A 23,889-nucleotide genomic window follows, 5' to 3' on the forward strand; every position below is an offset into this window, starting at 1 on the left:
GCTGTGGTTCTTTTACTGGGATGAATAAAAAAAAAAAAAAGTATTTCTCAGAGAGGATTTCAGTGAGCTGAGAGGGTGTTAGACCGCCGACACTATAAACTAGCACATTTGTGCCATGTCTCGCACAGATTTTCTTCTGCATCTCGCACCATGATCAGTGCATTTTTAGGATAGCATTTCAATTTAAAAATAGTTCAACTTTTAAAAACACATCTCGAGTGTTCAGTTCCAATCTGTTGTGCTCTATCTACATTACTGTACAGTATGTGAACACCCCATATCATAGACCAGACCTTAAATACTCTAATTATACAGTGCGATTATGAAAGTATGGAATTTTTAACATATCTTATTCAAAGACTTAAATCTGACGTAACACTATTGAGACTAACCACTGTACCGATCCTGCAGGTGATAAACGTGCAACACTAATGCTTTCTTTCCAAGGTCTAACTGAAGAGAGTGCTGAGTGCACATCTAGTTTCTTTGGAGTTTGCTGACATGGTTTGTGGACAAATGAGCTTTGACTTCAAATCACCTAATTCATTTACCTGTGTTCTCTAGATCCACAGAGCACTCCACCAAGGAAAATGACCTTAAGCCACACAAATGAGTCCAGGTGAAGGTTTTACATATATCATTTGACTACAAAAGACAGATTTTTAAAAATGAGAAAGGGAGATTAAAAAAAATCCCTCTCTCACTTACGCAATCTGATCATTGACAATCATTTAGTGAAATTTGAGGTTTAGTTCACCGAATTGCACTGTTTGTGACTGTTGGTGATGGAAACTCGTTCTGTCTATGGTTCTGCATTACCTCACCTACTGTATGAACTATACCTGCTTTAAAACTTATGGTGGGGTCTGGCTGTCACACTAATTATTGTGCTGGGAATAAAATAAACCACATCTAAACCAAAGAGAAAGTCACTTACAAAAGACACGCAGGCTGCCAGCAGCAGAATCCTCACCAGGAGGTCCTCAAACTGCTCCACCACCAACTCCCACAGTGATTTTCCTGTGAGAGAAAGATATGAGAACAGCGGACAGACAGACATAAATATTTTAAAATATTTAATGACAATTGGGTCTTAGGTTAGCTTTGCACTAGGACACCACTGCACACAGCTATAACGCTGTGCATGTAATTGTGCATATGTGTATATGCCAAGTCTTAAAGTCTATCTCTCTCTAGTAAAACAGAATGACTGAGCCCGTGCTAACGGTGCAACCCATAAAGAGAGAGCAGTAACAACATGATGGAAAGATCAATATTTACCTTCTTCGGCTGGGAGCTCTGTCAGTCAAAACACGGCGAGGGAATCCGTAGTGGAATGAGAGGCAGGATAGGAGGAAGAGTGAGAGAGAGAGAGAGAAAGAGAGAACAAAACAGAGGGTATTCTGTTAGAAAGCCATACGGTGAAAATGTTGTTTAAACAGTTTATATTACATTCCCACTGCATTGCCTGTGACGGTGCAAATTGTCTTCATTTTCTGTGTGAATGTTAAATACACAGAGACACGCAGCGCAATGCTAAACTAGAAGATTACAGATTAGCGTAGACAATTATTGATTTAGGATTAATGGACTTCTCTCTGCAGAATAGATAAGAACACTTTTTTCATTATCAGAGACATTCTCTAGAAAGATTCCTACACTGCAAAAAAGAACTGCAATATCTTTGCAGTCATCTACCACTCACACTGTCAAATGTAATCTTTAAAGTTGTGATGCAACGGAAGTAACGACAGATTTTGTCCTCCGTATTGTGACATACATCCAAGTGAAACAGTTTTTTTAAATATAATGGTGGAGACATATCAGTTGATTGGATGGAGGTAGATCTGAATGCAAGATTGTAAGAAAGGGGGAGGCAAAATGATTGGAGAAGTCCTGCATATGTCACCAGAGAGTTTATTGTTTCACTAGAAGGCGGAGTTCTGATATTTAAAATCAATTAAAAAAATGTAAACATATGCATGGATGACTTAAAGGGTTAGTTCACCCAAAAATGAAAATTCTGTCAGTAATTACTCACCCTCATTTTGTCAACCGCGTAAGACCTTCGTTCATCTTCGGAACACAAATTAAGATATTTTTGATGAAATCTGAGAGCTGGATCACTCCTCCATAGGCTGCTAGGTGACCGAAACTTGCTGGCCCAGAAAAGTTATTAAAGAGATCGTTAATATAGTCCAAGTGACTACAGTGGCTTAATCTTAAGTTTATCAAGCGACGAGAATACTTTTTGTGCGCAAAAAACAAACAAAAATAACGACTTTATTCCACTATTCATTTCCTTCTCTCTGGGCCTCGTAGTGTTTTTGCGCTGCGCGTCTGTGTTGCACGTCATCACGCATCACACACATGACCAGCTTCGGCCAATTGTGAGCCTACGTGGTGACGTGTAACACAGACGTGCTACGCTTAAACACTACGTGAACCAACTAGAGGCCCAGAGAGAAGGAATAGTGGAATAAAGTCGTTATTTTTGTTTGTTTTTGCGCACAAAAAGTATTCTCGTCGCTTGATATACTTAAGATTGAGCCACTGTAGTCACTTGGACTATATTAACGATCTCTTTAATAACTTTTCTGGACCAGCAAGTTTCGGTCACCTAGCAGCCTATGGAGAAGTGATCCAGCTCTCAGATTTCATCAAAAATATCTTAATTTATGTTCCGAAGATGAACGAAGGTCTTACGCGGTTGGAACAACATGAGGGTGAGTAATTACTGACAGAATTTTCATTTTTGGGTGAACTAACCCTTTAACATTGCTCAATCAATAACATTGCTCAATGCATTTAGAAAATAGATTTTATGCCGACTGTAACTAGGCTATAACTTAAAATAAACAAAATGTTCATACTGTACATTAAATGATGCCTAAATTGACTTGCATAATGTAAAATAACAGAATTTTTAATTTTTTTGACAATTCTATAGAATTTTTATATCATTTAACAGTTATTGCTCATAATATCATGAAAATAATGATCAGTGTATAGGTATCGCCAGAATTGTAATATCGGTGCATCCTCACTTTTCACAAAACAATTAATTTAAGATATTTCTATTAAAAAACAAATCCATGATTTTATTTAAAAAAAAATCAAATCCATTCAAAATAATGTGTTGTGGGCTTCTTTGAGCATCTAGAGTTATGTAATAAAGTCCACAGCAGGTACATCAGCAAACAGCCAGTTAAATGTAAACCACAACCATTGTACACGAAGAATATCATCTGGGGTGGAAATGTACAGATGGACCACCAACTGTGATGGCGTTTGTTTAGTGAATGTGCTTCCTCTCTCGAAGATGGAGAATTTCATGAAACAAACATTTCTGGCATTGTGCACGAGTCATACGACATAGATGCGCTCTGTGGCCTACACACTGCTGTTTAGTCAGTTCTAGAAGGTTCTCGAGTCAGAGCGTGTGGGAGCTGAAGAGCATGTGGAGAGTGGGAGGGGGCGGAGCTTCACAGACCTCTCTCTCACTCTCCCTCACACACACAGACACACATCATAATTACAACACAGATGCCCTCTTTGTTGAGGCTCCACTCTGAAATCTTGAGGATTTTCAGCAGTTTAGCATGCATGCCCATCTATATGGGGAAAGTGAGGCCTCATTAATAAGCAGTTCACACTGATGTTGCTCTAGGTGCAATTATGGCTTACTATCTGACTATCAAAGGCTTTCATTAACGAATCACAATTTCTGATATCGCTTGACATAAAGTACACAAAGTGGACAAGAACATTTGTTTCTGGGAGACTGTTCATGAATGGACCAAAGAGAAAGCACAATGGAAAATCCTTGGAGCCGATTCAAAAGATAGTGAGAGAAAATACAGGGTGTTCCTGAATTCCAACGAGCATGTGTTTGCGTGTACTTGGGTTAAGATTAGCCTTGCGTTGTGCTGTAGCCACTGTTGTGCAGTGGGAAAGCCTGCATTCACATCAATTCTGATAACCAAGAGATACAGTATCTAGGTTGCACTGGCTAGGGGCTTCCCTGCCTCAATGAGACAAACACCTGACTCCTTTCCTCTCTTGTTCTATATTAAGACAATTTTTGTCTCACAATCATATAGACAGGAACGGGAACAGGTCATGCCAGTCATGACGTCATCATGGGTCAAGACTCTGGGCAGCAGATGGGAACAGGCTACCAAACCAAAATGAAATCGGCTCGTGGAGGGAGACCTGCAGCAGTGAGACTACGCAGCGGTAAAGCACCAAGATTCCCATTTCCCTTTCAAAAAAGAAGGCACGCAGCCAAACCGTTTTAACACACATACACACATTTAGCCCGTCAATGACAGAATTTCCAGCAATGCTTGGAAAAAAATTGTACGGGGGAAAAATACAAGCAATCATGACTGCATGTTTACTTAATAATGTTCGGTCTTTTTCAGTCTTTTTTTTTTTTGTAATGACAAGCGTGAATAGAAGGAATGAGATGATTCAGATGTACAAGTGAATGAGAGGGAGGGAAAAAAGCATGAAAGAGTGTGTTCTGCTTTGAAGAACAGATCAGCAGATTCTTCTCTTCATCTTCCCTTCATCTTCCCTCAGGCTATGAGATCTGTCTGTACTAGAGAGCCTGAGAATTTGAAGTCGAGAGCTCAGTTTTTGTGAAATAAGCGCAGTGATATACTTCAAATGTCCTGATATCTGTGAGTCATTTTTGTCTCTTTGGGGGTACTGTGCATACATTACAGGAAGCAATTTTTTCCTTGCTACTTTGAATGACTAGCTACAGAAGCACTGCCTGACTCTATGAAATCAATACTCTGAATTCTAGTCTAGTGTTGTCTAGACTTGATGGTAAAAAGCAATGTTTAAATTGTAAAAATGTAACGACACCAGCCCTTCTGCTGTTCCGGTAGATTCGGTCAGAGAGAAGAGTGCGAGAACGCTCAGCTGACGTTATTGCCTGTGCCGATGGCAACAAAACGGACCGGCTCAGAATCTAAAAGATGTGATACCGATCGGCCGGTTACCGGTCTGGGCAAATCATGCGGAAAATTATCTTGGCTGGTCGATTGCTGCATCTCTAATTGCAGCCAATCAAAGACATGTTTGTGGAGAGGGTGAACGCAATGGCGAATCACAGGCATTTAAGGTAGTCAGAATCCTCTTGGGTCACTATGAGCTCTGTACACTAGTGAACTGTTTCGTTATAACCAACAAAGTACAAACACAAATGTAAATAAGAGAGAGTGCAGTAGACAGATGTTTTTTTATTATAACCTGAGTTTTCATGGAGCTTGTGCTGCAGCTAAACTGAAATCTAAAAACAATCTTATATATCTGCTCTGGATTCAGTGTGACACTGGGCCTCAAGACTTCAGTGACCATTCAATGAACCAATGAAAAACAGCCTCTTATTTGTAACAGAAATCAACTACTGTATCTGCATTGAGACACCTGGACAGCTTAGAATGGTGCACGCATTTCCCGAATTCATCTTGAGGCCCTTCTCATTTCACAGCATTAAAAGACTAGGTCTCTTTTTTGAATCATGAACCCAATGGCACAGTCTGTAGCGGGTTCAGCTCTAATTCAACACAATATTATGTAAGAGCAATATGAACTTATCTGAAGTCTGTTGTGGAAAGAAATCACCTCACAGAGCAGCAGCATGTTCCTCCAGTGGTGTGGAAAAACTGGGAGGTAGGACAGGGGGAGTAATGGCCCTGAGTTTCCCTCTCTTTCCAGTTGCGTGTGCGTGTGTGTGTGTGTGTGAGTTTACCAGGGAACGTTGTCCTCCTGTTGCTTTAGCTCCCTAGTTCTAAGTGCGGGTTTCTGCTGATCTAGGAGCGCTTTACCTTGCAAATATTTAAGAAACTGCTAAACTGACCTCAAATCAGAGAGAAAAAGTGAATTCTTAGTGAGAAACTAATACAGTCTGTAGGCAGCTCTGGGCCCGACATTTGGCCTGGACACAAAATGAGTGTGGGAAAGACGGAGAAAGAGAGGAGGGATGGAAGGGGTTCCCTGTTAGGGTGTGCCAAGGATTCCCTCAGAGTCATCTGGGCCGTGTCAGCTCTTCTGGCCCAGACACATTCCTACATCGTGACTTCACCCTGCCCTCATGCATAACAACCCATAGCTTGCTTTTGTTGTCCTCCTTTAAATTCATCTTGCTCTACTCTTCCACCCTCTTTTGCAACTATCTTTCTCTCTCTCTCTTTTACTCTACAACCACACAGTAAATGAAAACAAGTGGCTGTCTGTTTACACACCAGTCAGTGGGAGAGGGGAAACACTTCCTGGAAACGGTTGCCAACAACACACAGAGCCTGTAACGTCTACACATGGGGAAGTAGGAGGACATTTCTGAACAGTGTTCAGAAGCGAGAGCATAGCAGCACACAGCAGGATGCAGTGAAAGTGTGTCTGAGTAGAGCTCACAGCTAACCTGAACAAACTTTGACTCTGTTTACTTCCTAAATGAAATGTACCCAGTCTTACTGTGAATGAATGATTCCTCAGTGGCATTTAATTCTTTAAAAAAGAATCATCTTTTTCAAAAAAAAAAAACTTTCTTTACCTCTAAAACTACTTTTTTTTTTTTTGTAATGACACATCCAAGTCCACATGGGTGGGAGAAAATAATATTGACCAATAGGGGTGGGTGATATGACCAAAATCCAAAGACACAAATAAATAGACCCAATTGAAAAACTTCAAGCATTAGAAATAAAAAACTGCAATAGAACAAAGATACAAATGAAGTAGACCTACCTTCAAGCACTTCAATAGGCTTCCACATAAATTGTATAAAGTAATCAAATGTGCAAACAAGATTGCATAGTCTATGCAGTAAATTTAATAGTGTAAACTGAATATACATAATTCTTATTAAAGTTACAAAAGGGATTCAGTCAAGAGCAGTACAATTAGCATTAATGGCACAGATGCCAGCATACATATTAGGCTGCTGTTACTTTATGACTGAATGCACTGATCTAATAGTAAACAAAGGTGGTTACGAGGATACTTGCAAAGACATTTTGGCACATAAGTGTGTATATTTGACCATTCAAGCCCAACAAGGAAGCAAAATGAACTCATTCATCAGAGTCGTGCAGGGATGACGTCAGAAGCCGGAAGACTAACTCGCGGTGGTTCCATTGATTTTTTTTTTATTATGTGGTTTTATAATGTTTTTTTTGTTTGTTGTTTTTTTGCCTCCCACTGAACCGAGCACAGAGCCTGCCAAAGGGGACGGGGCATCTGCCTATATAAGCAGCTTGTTTCACCACAGTACTCAGGTTAATTCGACTGAAGCAACGTACGCAAAGTTGTGTAGCGCCATAGCACAGCCGTCTCATTCATCTCACTCATTCACGTTATCTCAGGGAACCGAGATTACCGGCAATAGAGACAATAGTCCAAAATCTCAACCGGCTGACAAATGTCTACTGGTTAATGGTGTCTACCGGTATATCACCCACCCCTATTGACCAATAATATCACAGGATAGTATGTTTCAATTAAAATGAATGTAGCAACAGATCTTTTCTTCCGCATTTTAAAATATTATTGGCAGGGTGGTTCTATCCATTGGTTGTTGATTAGATCTTGAGTTTGGGCATTGAACTCAAAAATGGTGGCAGATGAATGCAATAAATGGAGTCCCACAACCTGTAAGTCACCAAAGAGAAGTCTGTCGTGTAACCAGAAGATCAAGCTATGATACATTAATTAAAAATTATGAGGTCAAATTAAAAAAAAAATGATTAACACAAATAGATCAGTAACATTCATTTAGAAAACAGATACAGTGGATTTCATGTTGACTTTAAGAATGCTATTTTGTTTTAAATCTGGCTGATGTTTATACTGATAAGTCAACAATTAGCCTAGTTTCATCATGTTACACTATTACAGGGATTATACTATTTCAATGAATTGTTAAATTGAAAAACTACACTGATAAAAACTTTTATTTTGAGAGTTATAAAAGATAACATTTAACAGTGTTGTTAAATTATTGGCGCTTTTGAGGCAAAAATCATCTAAAATGTAAAAATAGAGGAAAATGATGCACATTTATGCACAATTAAAGGGATAGTTCACCTGATCCAATCCAAAACTGATCCAATCCAAAAAAAAAAAAAAGTACTCACCCTCATGTTGTTCCAAACCTGTATGAGTTTCTTTCTTCTGCTGAACACAAAAGATGTTTTAAAGAATGTTTGTAACCAGACATTTGACAGTAGCCATTGACTAAATTTTTTTTCTACTATGGGAATCAATGGCTACCATCAACTGTTTGATTACCAACATTCTTTAAAATATCTTCTTTTGTGTTCAGCAGAAGAAAGAAATACAGGTATGGAACAACTTGAGGGTGAGTAAATGATGTCAATTCTCATTTTTGGGTAAATTATTCTTTTAAGCACACAATAGCAACCAATATTGCTTTAAAAACAAAAATCCACTTCTTATGAAAATCTCTATTCTACTCTATTCTCTATTCTATTCTCCTATGAAGTCTGTTTCTTTGAATGTAAGCGTATGGCCTTTTTTTGCTTTATCATTCACCAGAAAAAGTTCAGATTTCACAGAAAAGCACAAATCACCTTAATGTGTTGAAGTCCATAGCCTAAATACTGCAATTTCAGTAATGTGCCAAAGTTTTTCAATTTAGGGTTAGGTATTCATACATATTTGTTCAGAGAAAACAAAAATTACTACTTTTTTTGTTTTTGTCAGTTTCAACCATGAAAACATTCGTTTTTAAGAGTAGTTGCCATGACCACCTGGCTCATGGACATGGCCGGAACAGCATCTGTCAACATTCACCCAAAATAAATGTTACACAACATAATTCAAGCGAGTATAAATCAAGAGTAGGATTTATCACATCAACGCTATACTACTATAAATCAAAATGCTGTTTGAATTCATGTGAACCAAGTCTTATGATAAATGTACTGTATGTTGAAGGCAGAAAATAATTCCCTGCTTTAAGTGCCACTTACAAAGCAGTCATTAAAACAGAAGTTCCAGGCCTCCTTCAGCTTCTCAAAATAACTTGGAAGGAATTCTAATGCAGTCATTCTGAAGTTATTGATGTAAACTAGAATGCAAAAGACTTTAGAGTTACTGTAAGTGCAACTCTCCATTATTGTGAATAAATCATAATCCACTCATCTGTGATTTTTATGACTACAGAAAGAGTAGTAAAACACAAAATCACTGAACATTGTGTTAATTAATACAACTAAACATGCAAGTCTAAAGTTAAACTTCAAAGTTAGGGACACAAGGAAAACCCTTGGCATAAACTTCACACATTGATTAAGGAGGTTGCCAAGTCTCTGTGGGTTTCTTGTAGAGATTCCTACTAGTCCAACTGTATCAAGCGGTGGGTCATGTGAGCTCCAATGTTGGAAGTGGCTACTAATTTTGCATAAAGTTCAACTCTGCTCAACTTGTTGCATCGCCAACGGTTGCTTTTACTCATGTTGCCAAACAGACATTGCCAACTCTCACTGAAAATAACAATGAGTTCAAGTCACTTTGCCGCTGTATGTATAAACGCCTCTATGATGCCCCTAAATACATCATTAGTATAGTGAGCATCCTAGTACTGTTCGTGCACAACACTCAGTACTTTATTAGGTTAGGATACACATTATGAAGTTTCTGGAAAATAAATTGTGAGTGATGAATACAGGGATGTAATTATTTGACTCTTCACAACTTCAAAGAGGTTTTCTCATAACATTGCATAAAAAGAGAGGGAAAATAGAGAGAGATACACTGCTCACTAGAAGCGGTCATATTATAGGGCTAATATTCAAACTTTCCTTCATTTCATGTGAGAGACAGTCATTAATCTCTGGAATAAGACAGGGGGTTTCTGAATCTGTTTATAGTTCATCGGTCTAATAATGAGACATACCCAGAGTTACTGTATACTGATGTTATTAAATATACCTCAAAGTCATTTAAGCACACCTGGAATGCATGCATTCTCACAAACACTTATTTTACATTTCATATTTAATGTTATTTAATTGTCTACTTCATGGTGAGCCCAAAGCATTGATATTGGCTGTCTGAGGTGTTATGGAATAACATTGTTTCTCTCTGATGGTGGAAGGTCTCACACAAAGTTTCTGTGACTGTGTACAGCAACCCTACATGCATCACCCACAGTGATCCTTAGCTTTAACAGAACAACCTTTATATCTGCAACACACATGGGTAGTTGACAAATGGCCAAGAAAAAGTAAAACATAACTTTAAGAAAAAATACATATATTTATGGAGTATGAAAACTGCAGTTTCAGAAAATAGTAGTGGTCACTCATTTTGTCAATGACTTCACATATTTTTTTCACTCAACAGTACTGTAAATGTGTCCTATGGTGTGACATTTAAAAAGTACTAAGAAATTATATTAAATAACATAAAAAAATACTTGAGACAGAATTGTTCACATTATTAAAAAATTACATTATTTTCTTAAAGTGATATTTATTTTACATGAAAGTACTAATTAGAATCATTTTCACCATGGGAATTTGAACTAGATAAACTTTTCCCTACGAATGTCAATAAAACTTTTTCGCTAACCTTACAAAACTGTTTGAAATTGTACTAAGAGGAGATATTATTGTAACTCCCCTAATGCCAAACTTGACTCTTTTTTTAAAAAATTTAAAATAAGTATATTTTTCTGTTGTTTTATGCCACGTCACGTCAACTACCCACATACACACACACAACATAAATCATTTCTCACTCAAGGAAAACTGAATGAAAGACTTGAAAGGATGTTTCAATTTAAAAACACAGAGCATCAAGTACAGTTTTCCAGCTACAGTGAATACATCGAAGTACACACAAACACACACAAATTGAGGGAACATCCAACAAGTCGGTGGGCTGCCTGCACAACTAGCCTAGCTATCTGACTAATGGGTCTTAAAGGTATAGATCACAGTCACAAAAAATGAAAATTCTGACATAATTGATTCACTCATGTGATGTTCCAAACCTATATGACTTTCTTCTGTGGAACACAAAGTTTTGGTGACCATTGACTTCCATCGAATGGACCAAAAAATAAAAATAAAACAATAAAGTCATGCAGGTTTGGAACAACATGGGCTTATGATTTTTTGCTGAACTAGGCTATACACCTTTAGGAAAGTCCTGTATAAGTTTGTAGAGAGGCAAAATCTTGAACAGTGTTGACTACTGTATCCTGGGTTTCCAACGTAGGGTTAAATCAGCTGAGCTACGCTTCTTTACGCATTTTCTTTCTTCTACCTGACCTGCAGATCAGGGAAAATACAAGAGCTGAACAGACAGGACCGTTTCTGCAAAAGAACACACACACATAACCAGACAGACGTACAGGAACATGCAGAAACCAAAGAGAAATGGTTGTGAGTGATTAATAAAAACACTACACTCATGCAGGCTGAGTCAAATGAGCGGTTTGCCACACGGAGGTGATGCTGTGAGCATAAGTGGGAGGTGAGAATGAGAGCTGAGTGGTAAGTTAGAAGCAGATCACACAAACATACAGACACACGCACACACAAGATGTGCTAATGATAACGCTCTAGCCTCAGTACTTCCTTCACTCAAACAAGCATGGAAACAAAACTAAAAATATCAATAAAAACCAACAGTTATTCTAGCAAGGAATAAAAAAGACAAAATATATCTACATTGTTATTCTATGTGTGCAGTATTAGGTGTGTTGGAGTAATCACAGTGAAATGATGATGCACCAATGCAACATGACGCTTCAAAAACCTCGCCATTTTACATGCTGCAGATTTTAATGCACTGTTGCATGTATAAAACCAGAAATAATGTGGTCATACACTAAGGTGCAACATTACAGATGGCTTTAGATATAATGCCAAGAGGAGCAGCGGAAAATGCACCACTTGTAGAGCTGGCACGGGCTGTTATCTGTGGTTAGCACTAGCTGATGATATTTTCTTGTGGTTAATGGAGAAAAAGAGAAGGCCTACAGAAAATTGTTAAGTGTGCTTATGGGTTGTTGTTGAAAGTTCATTCAGTGGCTGTGCTAGACTTTCTCATTCTCACTTTCTCATGTAAAAGTCATCATAATCTATTATTACTCGTCATTTTATATTTCAATGATAATAAGACGTTTTATAGCTTTTGTTTTCGTTCACATTTCATTTTTAATCCTGTCATTGAAAGATGATCTTATAGGTTATTATGCCTTTATGTGTGTATGAAGAGAACCACCACACAAAGCAGAAGAATGTTTGTTCTTTTCTGCAGTGACAGCGGAGGCCACTAAAACAGACAAATATGTTTAAAAAAACGACCACTGGGCTCATTAATGGAATTAAACAAAATAGCGGACAACGTATACGGCCCTTCCTATCACACCATGAAGACTTTGTCAAACATTTTAAGAAAAATGACAGTAAAGACTTTATCGTATGAAAAGATTATTAAAATAATCCAATTTAAAATAAAATATATTAAATAAGAACAGTTATTTTAAATTGTAATAATTAATAATTCACAATATTAGTTTTTTTTATTATTATCAAATAAATGCAGCCTTGGTGAGCAGTGTTTTTTACTTGTCCTGCCAAAGTTTTCACAGGCCCCACCACGAAAAAATAAATTGGTGTCATATCATTTATTATAATACAATGTTACATGGTCAGAAACAATCATTTATTTACAAATAATATTTGTAAATAAATGATTGTTTCTGACCATGTAACATTGTATTATAATAAATGATATGACACCTTTTTTTTTTTAATAACACCCACAGCATAACTATTAGTAGGCTTAAAGAGATGTTCTATGAATAATGACCATTTTAGTATTCTGCTCCTGTGTAACTGGAGTTCTGACAAGGAGAAAGCAAAACCATCCAAGCATAAGTTTCACACAGATGATATGCCATACCAAAAAAAAAACGCAACAAGAATTTGAAAGCATTTTCATTATGAGGCATTTTGAGAGAGAGAGAAACAGTGACATAAACGGGGTCCTCTGAGAATGGCTTCAGGTCACTGTGTGTTTTTCAGTGTGTAAACACTGTTTTAGTGTTTTACAGTAGCAATACCCATGCCAACAGGCTTACAAAAACACACGCATGTGCACACTCACACTGCATCACAAAGATCGAACCACCAAACATCCTCCTCAGATCACAGCTGTGAGTGAGAAAGCTGCTTCTTCCACATGGTAGTAGAAAGTTACAGAGTTTAGTATCTACTATGGGTCTGAAATAAAAATGGGCAAACCTGAAAGTCATTAAAGATGAATTATAAAGACATGTCCTTTCAAAAACAGTATGACCACCAATTGAAGACCTCTCTCCTCCCTACAACAACAGCTCTGTGGGAAGCACATATCTACAATGACTTTAACCCCAGAGGGTTCCATCCACCACAGTTACAGCAACGGCTTACCATTGGCCTCTTTCTGCACGCAGGTGAAATACATAATGGAGTTGACCTCAATTCAGCATAGCCCAAAAGCGAGCAGTATAGCATTTTCTGTGCTGATCTTTTGCCCTATTTTGTGTTTAACAGATTGGCTTTCAAGATCATTAATGAAGATGGGTTCCTTCATTTTGAGATCCTAATGTCACAAAGAACTGAGGAACAGAGAGACTATGCAGTCACAGTTCCCTGACCTACATGTACAGATCAAGACCATGTTTAAACATCTATGAGACTGAGAGTGGGGTCCCACAGCTCATCATTTACCCAGTTGTCATTTCTTCTTCTTCTTTTTCTTTAGCGTTTATCCCGCATAGTAGCAGGGTCCGCTTTTCTGGATCGTTGGCGCCATTTTATACGATCATCGGTTGTCATTTAATCCCAGTTATTTTCAGGAGATACAAAAAGAGATGTTCAAATGCCCTTTTCCATACAATTAAAGGTGTATAGAATTTTAAAAATCATGAAGAAAAAAAAATATCACAAAAGCTTACATGTTTAAACCACACAAATGGTTTTAAACCGTTGAAGCGCAACAAGCAGCTAAAGACAACTAATTTTGCTATATGAGTGCCCTGTCTGAGAAGTGTGCACATGAAGACGCTGCTCATACTCTTATCCTTCCAGAGCTCTTCTGTGGGAATCGAGACCAGTGTGACAAGTCACGCTTATTAGCAATTGCACCACCAGCCTCGCTTGGCTAAATTACTTTATACAATTCAAATATTGTAGGTTTTTTTTTTTTGTCCTATTGCTAGCTTCTTTGTTCTTATTTTATCATGGACTGTTTACTTCTTTTCAGTAAGCTTGTTTTTTTGTTTGTTTTTTTGCTTAGTTAGGCTTGAAATTGGTGACAAGAATTATGAAATTATGACAAGAACTATGAAATTGATATATTTTGATATCATAAAAACCTTATTTAAAGTAAAAAATAACTATATTATGATATTGTTATCATGAAATAAAATTTTTGGTCATATCGCCCACCCCTAATTTATACCATCATATTGCCATATCGCCCAGTCCTAAAACCAGTAAAAGCATTAAGGCATTATCAAAACACATGACTTTCTGTAAATCTGCTTTGAAATATATGTATTGTAAAAAGTGCTACTCAAATAATTTTGACTTGACTTTTGTAATATAAATTTTACTAAAACTGTGTGAGGAACAGTCTGTTCCTCATTGCTAATGAATGGATTCAAAAATCATATGGACTACTTTTATTCTACTTTCTCATATTTTGCGCTGACTTAGGCAATTAAAATCGCTATTTACTTTCATTGTAATAAAAGCGCTGCTCAAACATTCTGACTGAGATCTCATTTTGTGTTTCACTGGGTCAAAATGACATGAGGGTGAGATGAAAAAGTTAAATGGACAAAGGAAGAATAAAAGTATTTGATCTATTAGACAAATTGTGTCGCTAGTGTAAATAGCTCCACAGGAAGCATTGTTTAAATTCAAATTAATGTTGATGTAAATACAATAGATCTTAAAAAGAAAATTAACTTGTATTCATTAGAATTTTAAAGGGATAGTTTTAAGGGGATATTTCACCCAAAAATGAAAATTCTGACTGCATTTACTCACCCACATGTCATTCATGACTTTCTTATGCAGAACATAAAAATATATTTTGAAGAATGTTGTTAACCAAACCATTTTGGTTATTGACTTACTTCTATTGTATGTGGAAAAAAAACCCAACTCAAACCCAATGTTCCAAATAAAAAGTCATAGAGGTTTGGAACATGAGAGTAAGTAAATTATGGTAATTTCCATTTTTGGTTGAACTATTCCTATAAAACTCACCTTTTAAGGAAGTTCAAAGATGGACAGTGCTATAACTGCGAAATCGTTATTGATAGGGCATAAAAAAAAAAAATTGTTTGGTTCCGGTTTCCGACCGACCCTGTCAATTTATGTGCGACTGTGACCCAAATTTATTTTATGAGCTTGGGGAAGAAATAATACAAATTAAATAAAAAACTTTGAGGCGAACTATAATTTACGTTTTTGTACACGGTGCTGCTGCGTGACATTAGCGGTACTACGTGACATAAGCAGGTTCCAGCTCACCACGCCCTCCCTTGGTACGAGCTACCAAGCATAGTAATCAGTTAGGATAGCTTCAAGTTAGCGTAGATTTATCTGTATTTAGTACAGTGGTCAGGAGGGTACGTAGGTGTAGTGTTGCTGGTTGCAACAGCACTGCTGGACTGCATAGCTTTCAGACTTGGAAATTAGGCGCCAGTTAATCCTCTGGGGTCGACAAACGCGGCGGCGCATTTTGCTGGATTTTTTCCACATAGCGGCAAAATATGAATATGCCTACAGAGAGCGCGCGCTATTGACATTAACTCGATAAAACTCACCAGATGCATGTACTTTACGTCGTCCACGTAATGGAAATGGGCTAACATAAATAGGCTATGTTATGAAAAAATAGAGTATCCATCGCTACTGTAAAGTAAGATTAAAAAAATAATAATAATTTCCTACCTATCCCTTGCTGCCACTGGGGAAAAAAATAAATTAAAAAAAATTCCCTACCGATCCATGATTGACCTCAACTGACAACCTACCGGAACCAGGCCTATGTTACGCCTAGTATATAGGATGTTCTAGACTAGTCATACATAATTTCAAGGAATGTCACTATATCTTAAACACATGCTGTAACTTAAAGGGTTAGTTCACCCAAAAATTAAAATTCTGTCATTAATTACTCGCCCTCATGTCATTCCAAACCCTTAAAACCTTCGTTCATCTTCGGAACATAAATTAAGATATTTTTGATGAAATCCGAGAGCTTTCTGAACCAGCCATAGCAACCAGACCATGCAATTACATTGCAGTCTATGGAAGGATCGAAAAGCTCTCAGATTTCATCAAAAAATATCTTAATTTGTGTTCCGAAGATGAACGAATGTCTTACGGGTTTGGAACGACATGAGGGCGAGTAATTAATGACAGAATTTTCATTTTTGGGTGAACTAACCCTTTAACTTTACATAGCGTTTCCCACAGAACAAAAAGAGTGGAATGAGGAATGCTTTCTGAGGAATTCTGATGTTAGATTTCAGATGCATTCTGCAAAAGCCTGTCAGAATTACCTCTAGGGAAAAAAAATGTGGGTGCTAATATACAATAATGATTAATGGCTTAATGGTAAACAAAACCTCCTGTCCGCCTGCATTAACAACGTGCCAGCGTGTCAGAATAATCTCTAAAGGGTTTGGAGCATTTCCCACCCACACATAGAAAACAAACACACAGGCTTTGGACAAAAGCACACTGTTACATACACAAAATGCATATAAACAAGGCAGTGAGACAAAATTTGAAAGGAAAAAAAAAATGCATCAGAGAACACAGGCCAATTAGTTATTTACTTGAAACAAAATGTCAAAAAGCATTACTGTTTATTACAACACCTGTCATTTTAAAGCATAACATCGATTTAAGATAACATCTTCTGAATGCAGATATACATCCACAAAAATACAAATAGACTACAGACAGATACAAAACATACAGCAAAGTTAAACAGGTCAAAGAGGAAAGGGTATTCCCAGTGAGATTCAGCTGCATGTCAAACAGGAAGTTGATGGCTCAAAGCGAGAGACACATCATCTACAACAAGAATGTTACTTTTTCCATTAAGTAAAAGTCAGCCTCAGGCAGCTGTGATGTCTCAACCAAATCATGTTACAAAACAGCTCTACCCAGTCACAAACCACCACACAACTATCCAATCTATTGTTTATTGTATCTTGCACACTGTATATCGCACGTTTATTTGGCTGGAGTTGTTGCACTGGATGTTTAGGGATCAATTCAAACCTAATCTTTGTCCATCTAAAAGAGGAACCTACTTCAAACACCTAGTGGGGGGTCACTGAGAGCATACGACAAAGAAAGCCCCGTTAAAGTTGAGTGTGTGTGTGTAACAAGTTAATGAGTCTGTTGCTTTAACCGACCCAAGTGGAAAGTCATGGGACGATGTGCTTATGCAGCATTAGAGTCTGCAAGGAGATCAAATGCAATGAGGATTCTTTATTAATCTGTGATGGGCTGTCACATGCTGACACTAGCTCATGTTCATTTCCTAATAAATGATAGTTGATATGATATCTTCTGCTACTGTATGTTCATTTGGAGGCGTCACCGTTCTAATTTGAATATCAAGCAAGCGGTTAGTGTATGAACAAAAGTGCTGTAGTGGAAAACATGTCACGTGTCAAAGTGCAAATTCTGCTATAGAGTTTGATATGACTCTGGGTGTGCACCACAAAGCAACAATGACAAGCTAAACTGAGAGAAAAATGCTTTTCAAAAGATTTTCAGACACAAAAAGTATTATATCTGCACAGAGAATTTTTCATAGCCAATATAAGATGAGATATTAGTGAAACTTGGACAGAAAAAAGTGAGTGTCTGTCTGGGCAATGCTAAAACCATGACATATGTATGAGATAAACACACAGACTCTTTCATGCTTGTTCATTATACTACTCTCAATTACTCAACCCTGCAAAATAAATCATGCAATGTGTACCGAACAAATGAACCTTACCGTGTAATTTCAGATGACAGAAAAAAACAATATATTCTCATCACCATTAGGCAATTACAACAGGGAAATGTAAAGCCTGTTCTCTTATATAGTAGATTCTGCCAGTATTATTAAGAGAAACTCACATCCCTTAATGAAATATGACGCAAAAACAGAATCATTTAGTACAGTACAGTCTTGCGTTAAAAAAAAGCTCTTTTAAAGTGTCCCGTGAAACAAACAGTGGTAGTAGGGTAACGTAACCTGATGCGAACTGTTTCTACATGAACTCACTGAGGAAGTAGAAAACAGGTTTCTCAAGTATAATGCTGGCCACTGGTAAATTATCTAGCTCTTTATCTCTTGAAACAATATTTCCCTTTCAAAGGACGGCTATTCCCTGCACATGCCTTTGAGCCAGAAACCTCTGAGTGTGGGAGTTGGTGGTTTATAATGAGGGGTGTATGAAATCCTGCAGGACGTGGACACTTGCATCTCTGCAGGCCTATAATGCTGGTGCATTAAGACACCTCAACAGAAGGTTTTCCATTCGAAGGCTCACGGCCAGGTATATTACAGAGCGCCAATCACTTTGGATTTGCCTGAATTCAAACTAAGGGTAATAAAAGAGGGAGAATGGAAAATGCCGGTCTCATTGGTCATAATGTCCCACCTCATAAAAGAGAGCCAGGCTGAACATATCAAACTATCTATGAAAACAAGAATTTTGTTCCCTCATAGTCAGAATTATTTATAGCACAACCTTTGAACAAAGCATCATATTTCAAGGTTATTCTTAGTAAAAGTCCAAAACTTAGAGACACTGCATCACAATCCATCATTTTGGAGATCTCATCAGCAATTGTCATTCTCTCCCTCTATTTCTTATCATATGAGGGAGACAAAAGCCACCTAAGTTATTGTAAAGAATAACTTTCTTCCGCTGTAGGAAACGCGTGCTCTGCGTATGATCAACTCTACCGCCGGTAAACACTTCTAAACACTGCCAGGTAAATACATGAGAGGTTACTCACCGTTAGGTCCATATTTGTCAAAATTATTTTTCACTTGTTCCAGCGTGAGTCCAGTGTTTTCGTTCACACCGAAGTTTGCTAAAACTTCTGATGTAGATTTAGTGTGGGCGTTTTCCATCTCGAGGAACTGTTTACTACGAGCACTTGAACGGCATGTATTTGTGACAAATGATACCGAGATAACGGAGGGGCTGTGAGAAGTGGCTAAATTTCCACCGAGGTGCTTTCAGACCGCCAAGCGGAGGTGGTAGTCTGCGCAGACGTCCACCTGCCCCTTCTGCAAGCCGCCGGTTTGAGCCCGTGAAGCTGTTGTGACTGTGTGACTGTGTGAGCCCGAGCGATGTGAATGAGCGTGCACGCGCTCCGCGTCCTCTGAAGGTGCGCGAGGTTCCCGCCTCTTTTTCCGTGAGCTCGTTCTTGTTTGAGCAGTGAGAGCGCCTATTGGCTCGCGTTACCTGAGAGAAGTGAAAGGCGGCTCGCGTTCGCTGTATGTGTATGAAAAAGAAAAACCGCCGTAATCGAGACCTGCGCCAAACTCATTTCCGTGTGAGGAGGAGAATAAAACGTTTGAGCAGTTTGTCGTGGATGAAGGAAGCCTGTAAGTTCCTCCGAGCGCGTCATCTGTGGGCTTGTCAAACCGTCACAGCTCAAACTTGTGTCAAGATTGCCTCTGATTAATGTATCTAGAATATATTAACCATTAACTGGCCGTTATGAAATAAAACAAAGTGTCCACAGTAATGAAACCTTTGACATCTACAAATTGCGTTTACCTTTGCTTTTTAAATGCATAGAGCAATGTACAATGTTAATTGCTGAATCGAAACTTACTAATGCTGCAAACTGCAAAATTGTCATCCTAAAATTCAGGTGAAAGCATTGAGAACTGTCTTAAAAGGAAAACACTATTATCGCAGCCGTGTACAGAAGGGGAGATGGATTTAGAACAAGGTGCTCCAGTTCTTTCCTGGCTCATAGTTTCTCATCTGTCCCTGTGCAATGTCTATATATAGAAAATATACACTACTAAACTCATGTTAAAACAAGAAACTTTATAGGTTACATCAACCTTGCCTGCAGAAGTGATAGGAGATCTTTGGGGGAAATGAGGTAATAGTCAGGTCAAAGCTGGCATCACAAATGAGACTGGCAGCCCCACCTGGCTTGGCTTTTCACCCCTCAGACTGTTTCACATTGGTTTGATTGCTTGGTCTGAACCGGAGTTCATTTCCACCAACCTCCCCTCGTTGGCCTCGCTGGTCTCTTTTCACCCCCAGCCCCAAAGCCGGTGTCATTGGGAAACTTAATCACGCAGTCGACATGAAAATGTCAGCCTGCATTGATTCAGTTCTGAGTTCAGAAATATTATGGATAGTGACAGGAAGTAATGCAGTTCATGAGGAAGTGCTACAAATGCCATAAAATTGGGATTAGGGAAGTGGTTCTCAAACTTTTTGACTTCAAGGCCACAACAATATTAAAAAAGTTAAAAATGTTTGTTTGTTTTCCTGAAATTAGGAGTGTCCAGATTGAAATAAGTAACTAAAATAATTATAATTAAAATAATAAAATTCCAAAAGATTTAAAATAAGAAATATTGAGATTATTTTTAGATTATTTTAAAGCTTGTTTTGTCTTATTTTAAAACATATTAAGTAATCTTGAGTCCCCCTCGAAAGTTTGCTGAGGACCCCTATAGTGGGCCCTGACCCCCATGTTGACAACTAATGGGTTAGGGATTAGTATTTGTTGAGCTTTGTGTAGGCAATCAGCAGATTACAGTATGGTGGGAAAAGTGAGTCTTTTTGAAACTTTGAATACATTTTTTCACAAAGTGATTCACTGTGTCAAAGCGCTCCAAAACGTTGCACACTGAGCACATCTGCTGGTTAAAGGCATGTAAATGCAAAATTACATGTAATGTAATTTCAGTGTAATTTCCAGTATTAGTAAATACCTATAAGTAATCCTAAAATATTTTTGAGAAGTACCGGTACGCAAGAAAAAGAGAGGGTATGCTACGGATTAAAATATAGAAGTGCACTGGTCACAGATCTTTCTATAGTTACGCTTCTACAGAGTAATACTGTCTTAACAAAACCTTCTCAGAGAGCACTGACGATACCCTACTTTAAACCCACTGCCTCTAGAACACAATGTGCTTTTGAGGACTATATTTATCTCAAAATGGCCCAGGTCTCTTTCCACCTATCCAGGTCATAATCAGCTTCCACTAAAGTACAGGAGCTCAGTTTAGACATAAGATTTGTGTGCTGATCTAGGACCAGCTGTCACCACTGAAAACATAACTTTCATCATTATGTTCAGATCAGAAGCAAAGGGCAAAACCCCGACTCAATAATGATTGGCTTCTGGCTTTTCATAAACTGGACTTGAAAAGAGCCTACTTTAGTCATCATCGTCGTACCACAATGGTGATCAGTATTCCGACCACTTCCTGCATTTGATCAATTCAGATATTGACTCCCTTCTTGACTCCACATAGAGTTGGATAGATAGATGTCTTCTTGGGTTAAGCCAGTGGCTTGAGGCAGCATGCTAATACAAATTGATGGATCAGATTGCCTTGTTGGAAAGGAATGTTAATAGGACATAATTCACATCAGTTGCCGCTTCCCATTTCCAATAGTACATCCAGGTTTAGCATCTGGGTGGGATGTGTCTCTTTCAGGCTTCCTATCTTAAATGACTTAGCATGAAGCTGCAGAAATCTCATTTTGTTGACAGTTGCAATAGGACAGTTCGCTCCTCTGTCAATTCTTAAAATATAACCTTTGTGATGAAGAAAGCTAGTCTCATACACACTGATAGCAAAACTTAAGGTTTGATGTGTGCAGTTTATTTGACAACACAATTTCACCATGGACACTCACATAAAATCAGTGTGACCATTATATATTTGACATCAAACTCAATCTACCCTCCCCCTAAATGAGAAAAAATAGAAGGGAAATCCTTGAATGCCAAAGTCCTTACAGAAAGGAAATCCTTCCCCCTTTTCCCTTACTATTTTACCACACTTGCGTACAATGGATGTCTGTGCGAGTTACAGTTTCAGGCACCAAATTTTCCACTCGGGTTTGTGAGCCTCCCAGCTGCATTTGCCTTCAAGCCTGGCTGGTCTCACCATCACTTTGCATTATGGAAATCAGTTACTAATTTTTTTTGTATACCATTAAGACATACATTGTTTCTATCAAAAGGGATGCTCTCTCTCTCTCTCTCTCTCTCTCTCCATTCTGCTCCCTCTTTCATGTGTAAAGAAATGAATCAACCAGTATGCCATTGCCATCAATATTAAAGGTACGTAATAAAGGCAAATTATTGTTATAAAGTAAAAGAAACAGTAAGTAATAAGTGACATCATTTTAAGTCTCAGCATTTTGCAGCCACCAGCTGTGACGTGATGGGAAAGAGCCGCTGTGATATCTGCTACAGGCACAGTATATGCGGTACCTTCATTGACTTTGACTCAAGGAGATCTGTAGTGAGACTAATCCCCAGACTGCAGCAGCTGCACCTGACAGAGAGAAAGAATGAGAGAGAGAGAGAGAGACTGTGCCTGTGCTAGCATCCCCTACACTCTGTCCCAACCAAATACAACGCACTTCATCATCCTTTCTCTCTTCCTGTTACACACACAGACTCCAAGCACATTACATCTGTGACGCAGTAGTCATTTCACAGGATGGTACCAGGGGATGCCAATGCGCCGTCTGCCAGTCTGCCTGACGGGAATAAAAGATGAGAGGGGGGAAAGGGGAGGAGGAAGAAAGAGGTTTATCTGAATTGCAGAGTAACAATTAAGTGTAATCCAATCATTTTTACAATTTTAGCCAATCAGAGCACAAAACCAAGGAATGTCTTAGAGAAACACAGCAATGAAGTAATGAGAATCTAGAGAGAAGAATTCAATAACATTTCTTTTTCAGTTATTTTAACATTGCCTGATAAAACCTTTTCAAACATTTTGAAGTGTGGCTCTTGTGCAAATATCTTTCTTATATATTACTTGCACAAAAGAGTCACACAATCAGTGCTTTGCCAATCTTCATCTATCAGTCATCGCCTAATGGAATCAAACAGTCTATAATGAACCAATTACTATGCAGTGAAAGTTGTTAAAGACTGTTAAAATGCCAGTCAGCCAGGTGGCCAATTCAAGTGACATCACTAAACATAACTTATGCTCTCATCTCATTATGATGATCTTATTCATTTCAGTCCATTGCAAGTGACATTATTTCCCAGAAGCTACTGGTTTCTGTAGAGGAAGTAAAGAATGTTTACAAACAAATATGTGTAGCTTCCAAATGTGACAGTGGCTTTGAAATATTTCACATTGTCTGTGTACATCTTTCTGTAGTTCCAGTCCACTACTTCCACTTTCTGGCGCATCATATCACAGCCCTTGCAGAGTTGTCACTCACTCTGTGAAGGGTCTTTCAGACATGAGGCATTGTAATGACATTGACATTGTCAGTGCTTCAGCACATGCACTTATGTTCAAAGCAAATTTAACCACAGAGAGATGGAAAGCATTAGCAATACAGCAAAAGCAAAAGAGGGAAGGGTGGTGTATTGTGTAGACAGCCATTACTAGAAGTACTGTTATTTCATAATGCACTGAAGCATAAAACATATTGCCCACTAAAATGCACCTCCATTAAACATGAAAAGAACATCATGATAGACTCGGCACCCAACAAATCTAGAGATGTAAATTAAATCAGAGTTAATTAATCGCATCAGGAGGTACGTAACATGGTGCAGG

At 38.1% G+C, this 23,889-nt stretch overlaps 1 protein-coding gene across 2 annotated transcripts in view; it reads right to left on the reverse strand.

Annotated features, from left to right (window-relative positions):
* Nucleotides 1-19,468, reverse strand: part of atp2a3 (ATPase sarcoplasmic/endoplasmic reticulum Ca2+ transporting 3) — a 62,479-nt gene extending 43,011 nt beyond the window's left edge. The window contains exons 1-3 of one of the 2 annotated variants that reach the window (XM_079871378.1): nt 19,095-19,468; nt 1,282-1,299; nt 938-1,020 (exon numbers count right to left, since the gene is read on the reverse strand). In XM_079871378.1, coding sequence (XP_079727504.1) covers nt 938-1,020; nt 1,282-1,299; nt 19,095-19,212 — 219 coding nt within the window. In that variant the 5' untranslated portion in view covers nt 19,213-19,468. The remainder of the gene's footprint in view (nt 1-937; nt 1,021-1,281; nt 1,300-19,094) is intronic. The other variant, XM_079871377.1, reaches the window with a different exon arrangement.
* Between the last annotated feature and the right edge of the window lie 4,421 nt (nt 19,469-23,889).

The sequence above is a fragment of the Squalius cephalus genome (genome assembly GCF_949319135.1).
Source record: "Squalius cephalus genome assembly, chromosome: 5".
In the NCBI taxonomy this organism is placed as follows: domain Eukaryota; kingdom Metazoa; phylum Chordata; class Actinopteri; order Cypriniformes; family Leuciscidae; genus Squalius; species Squalius cephalus.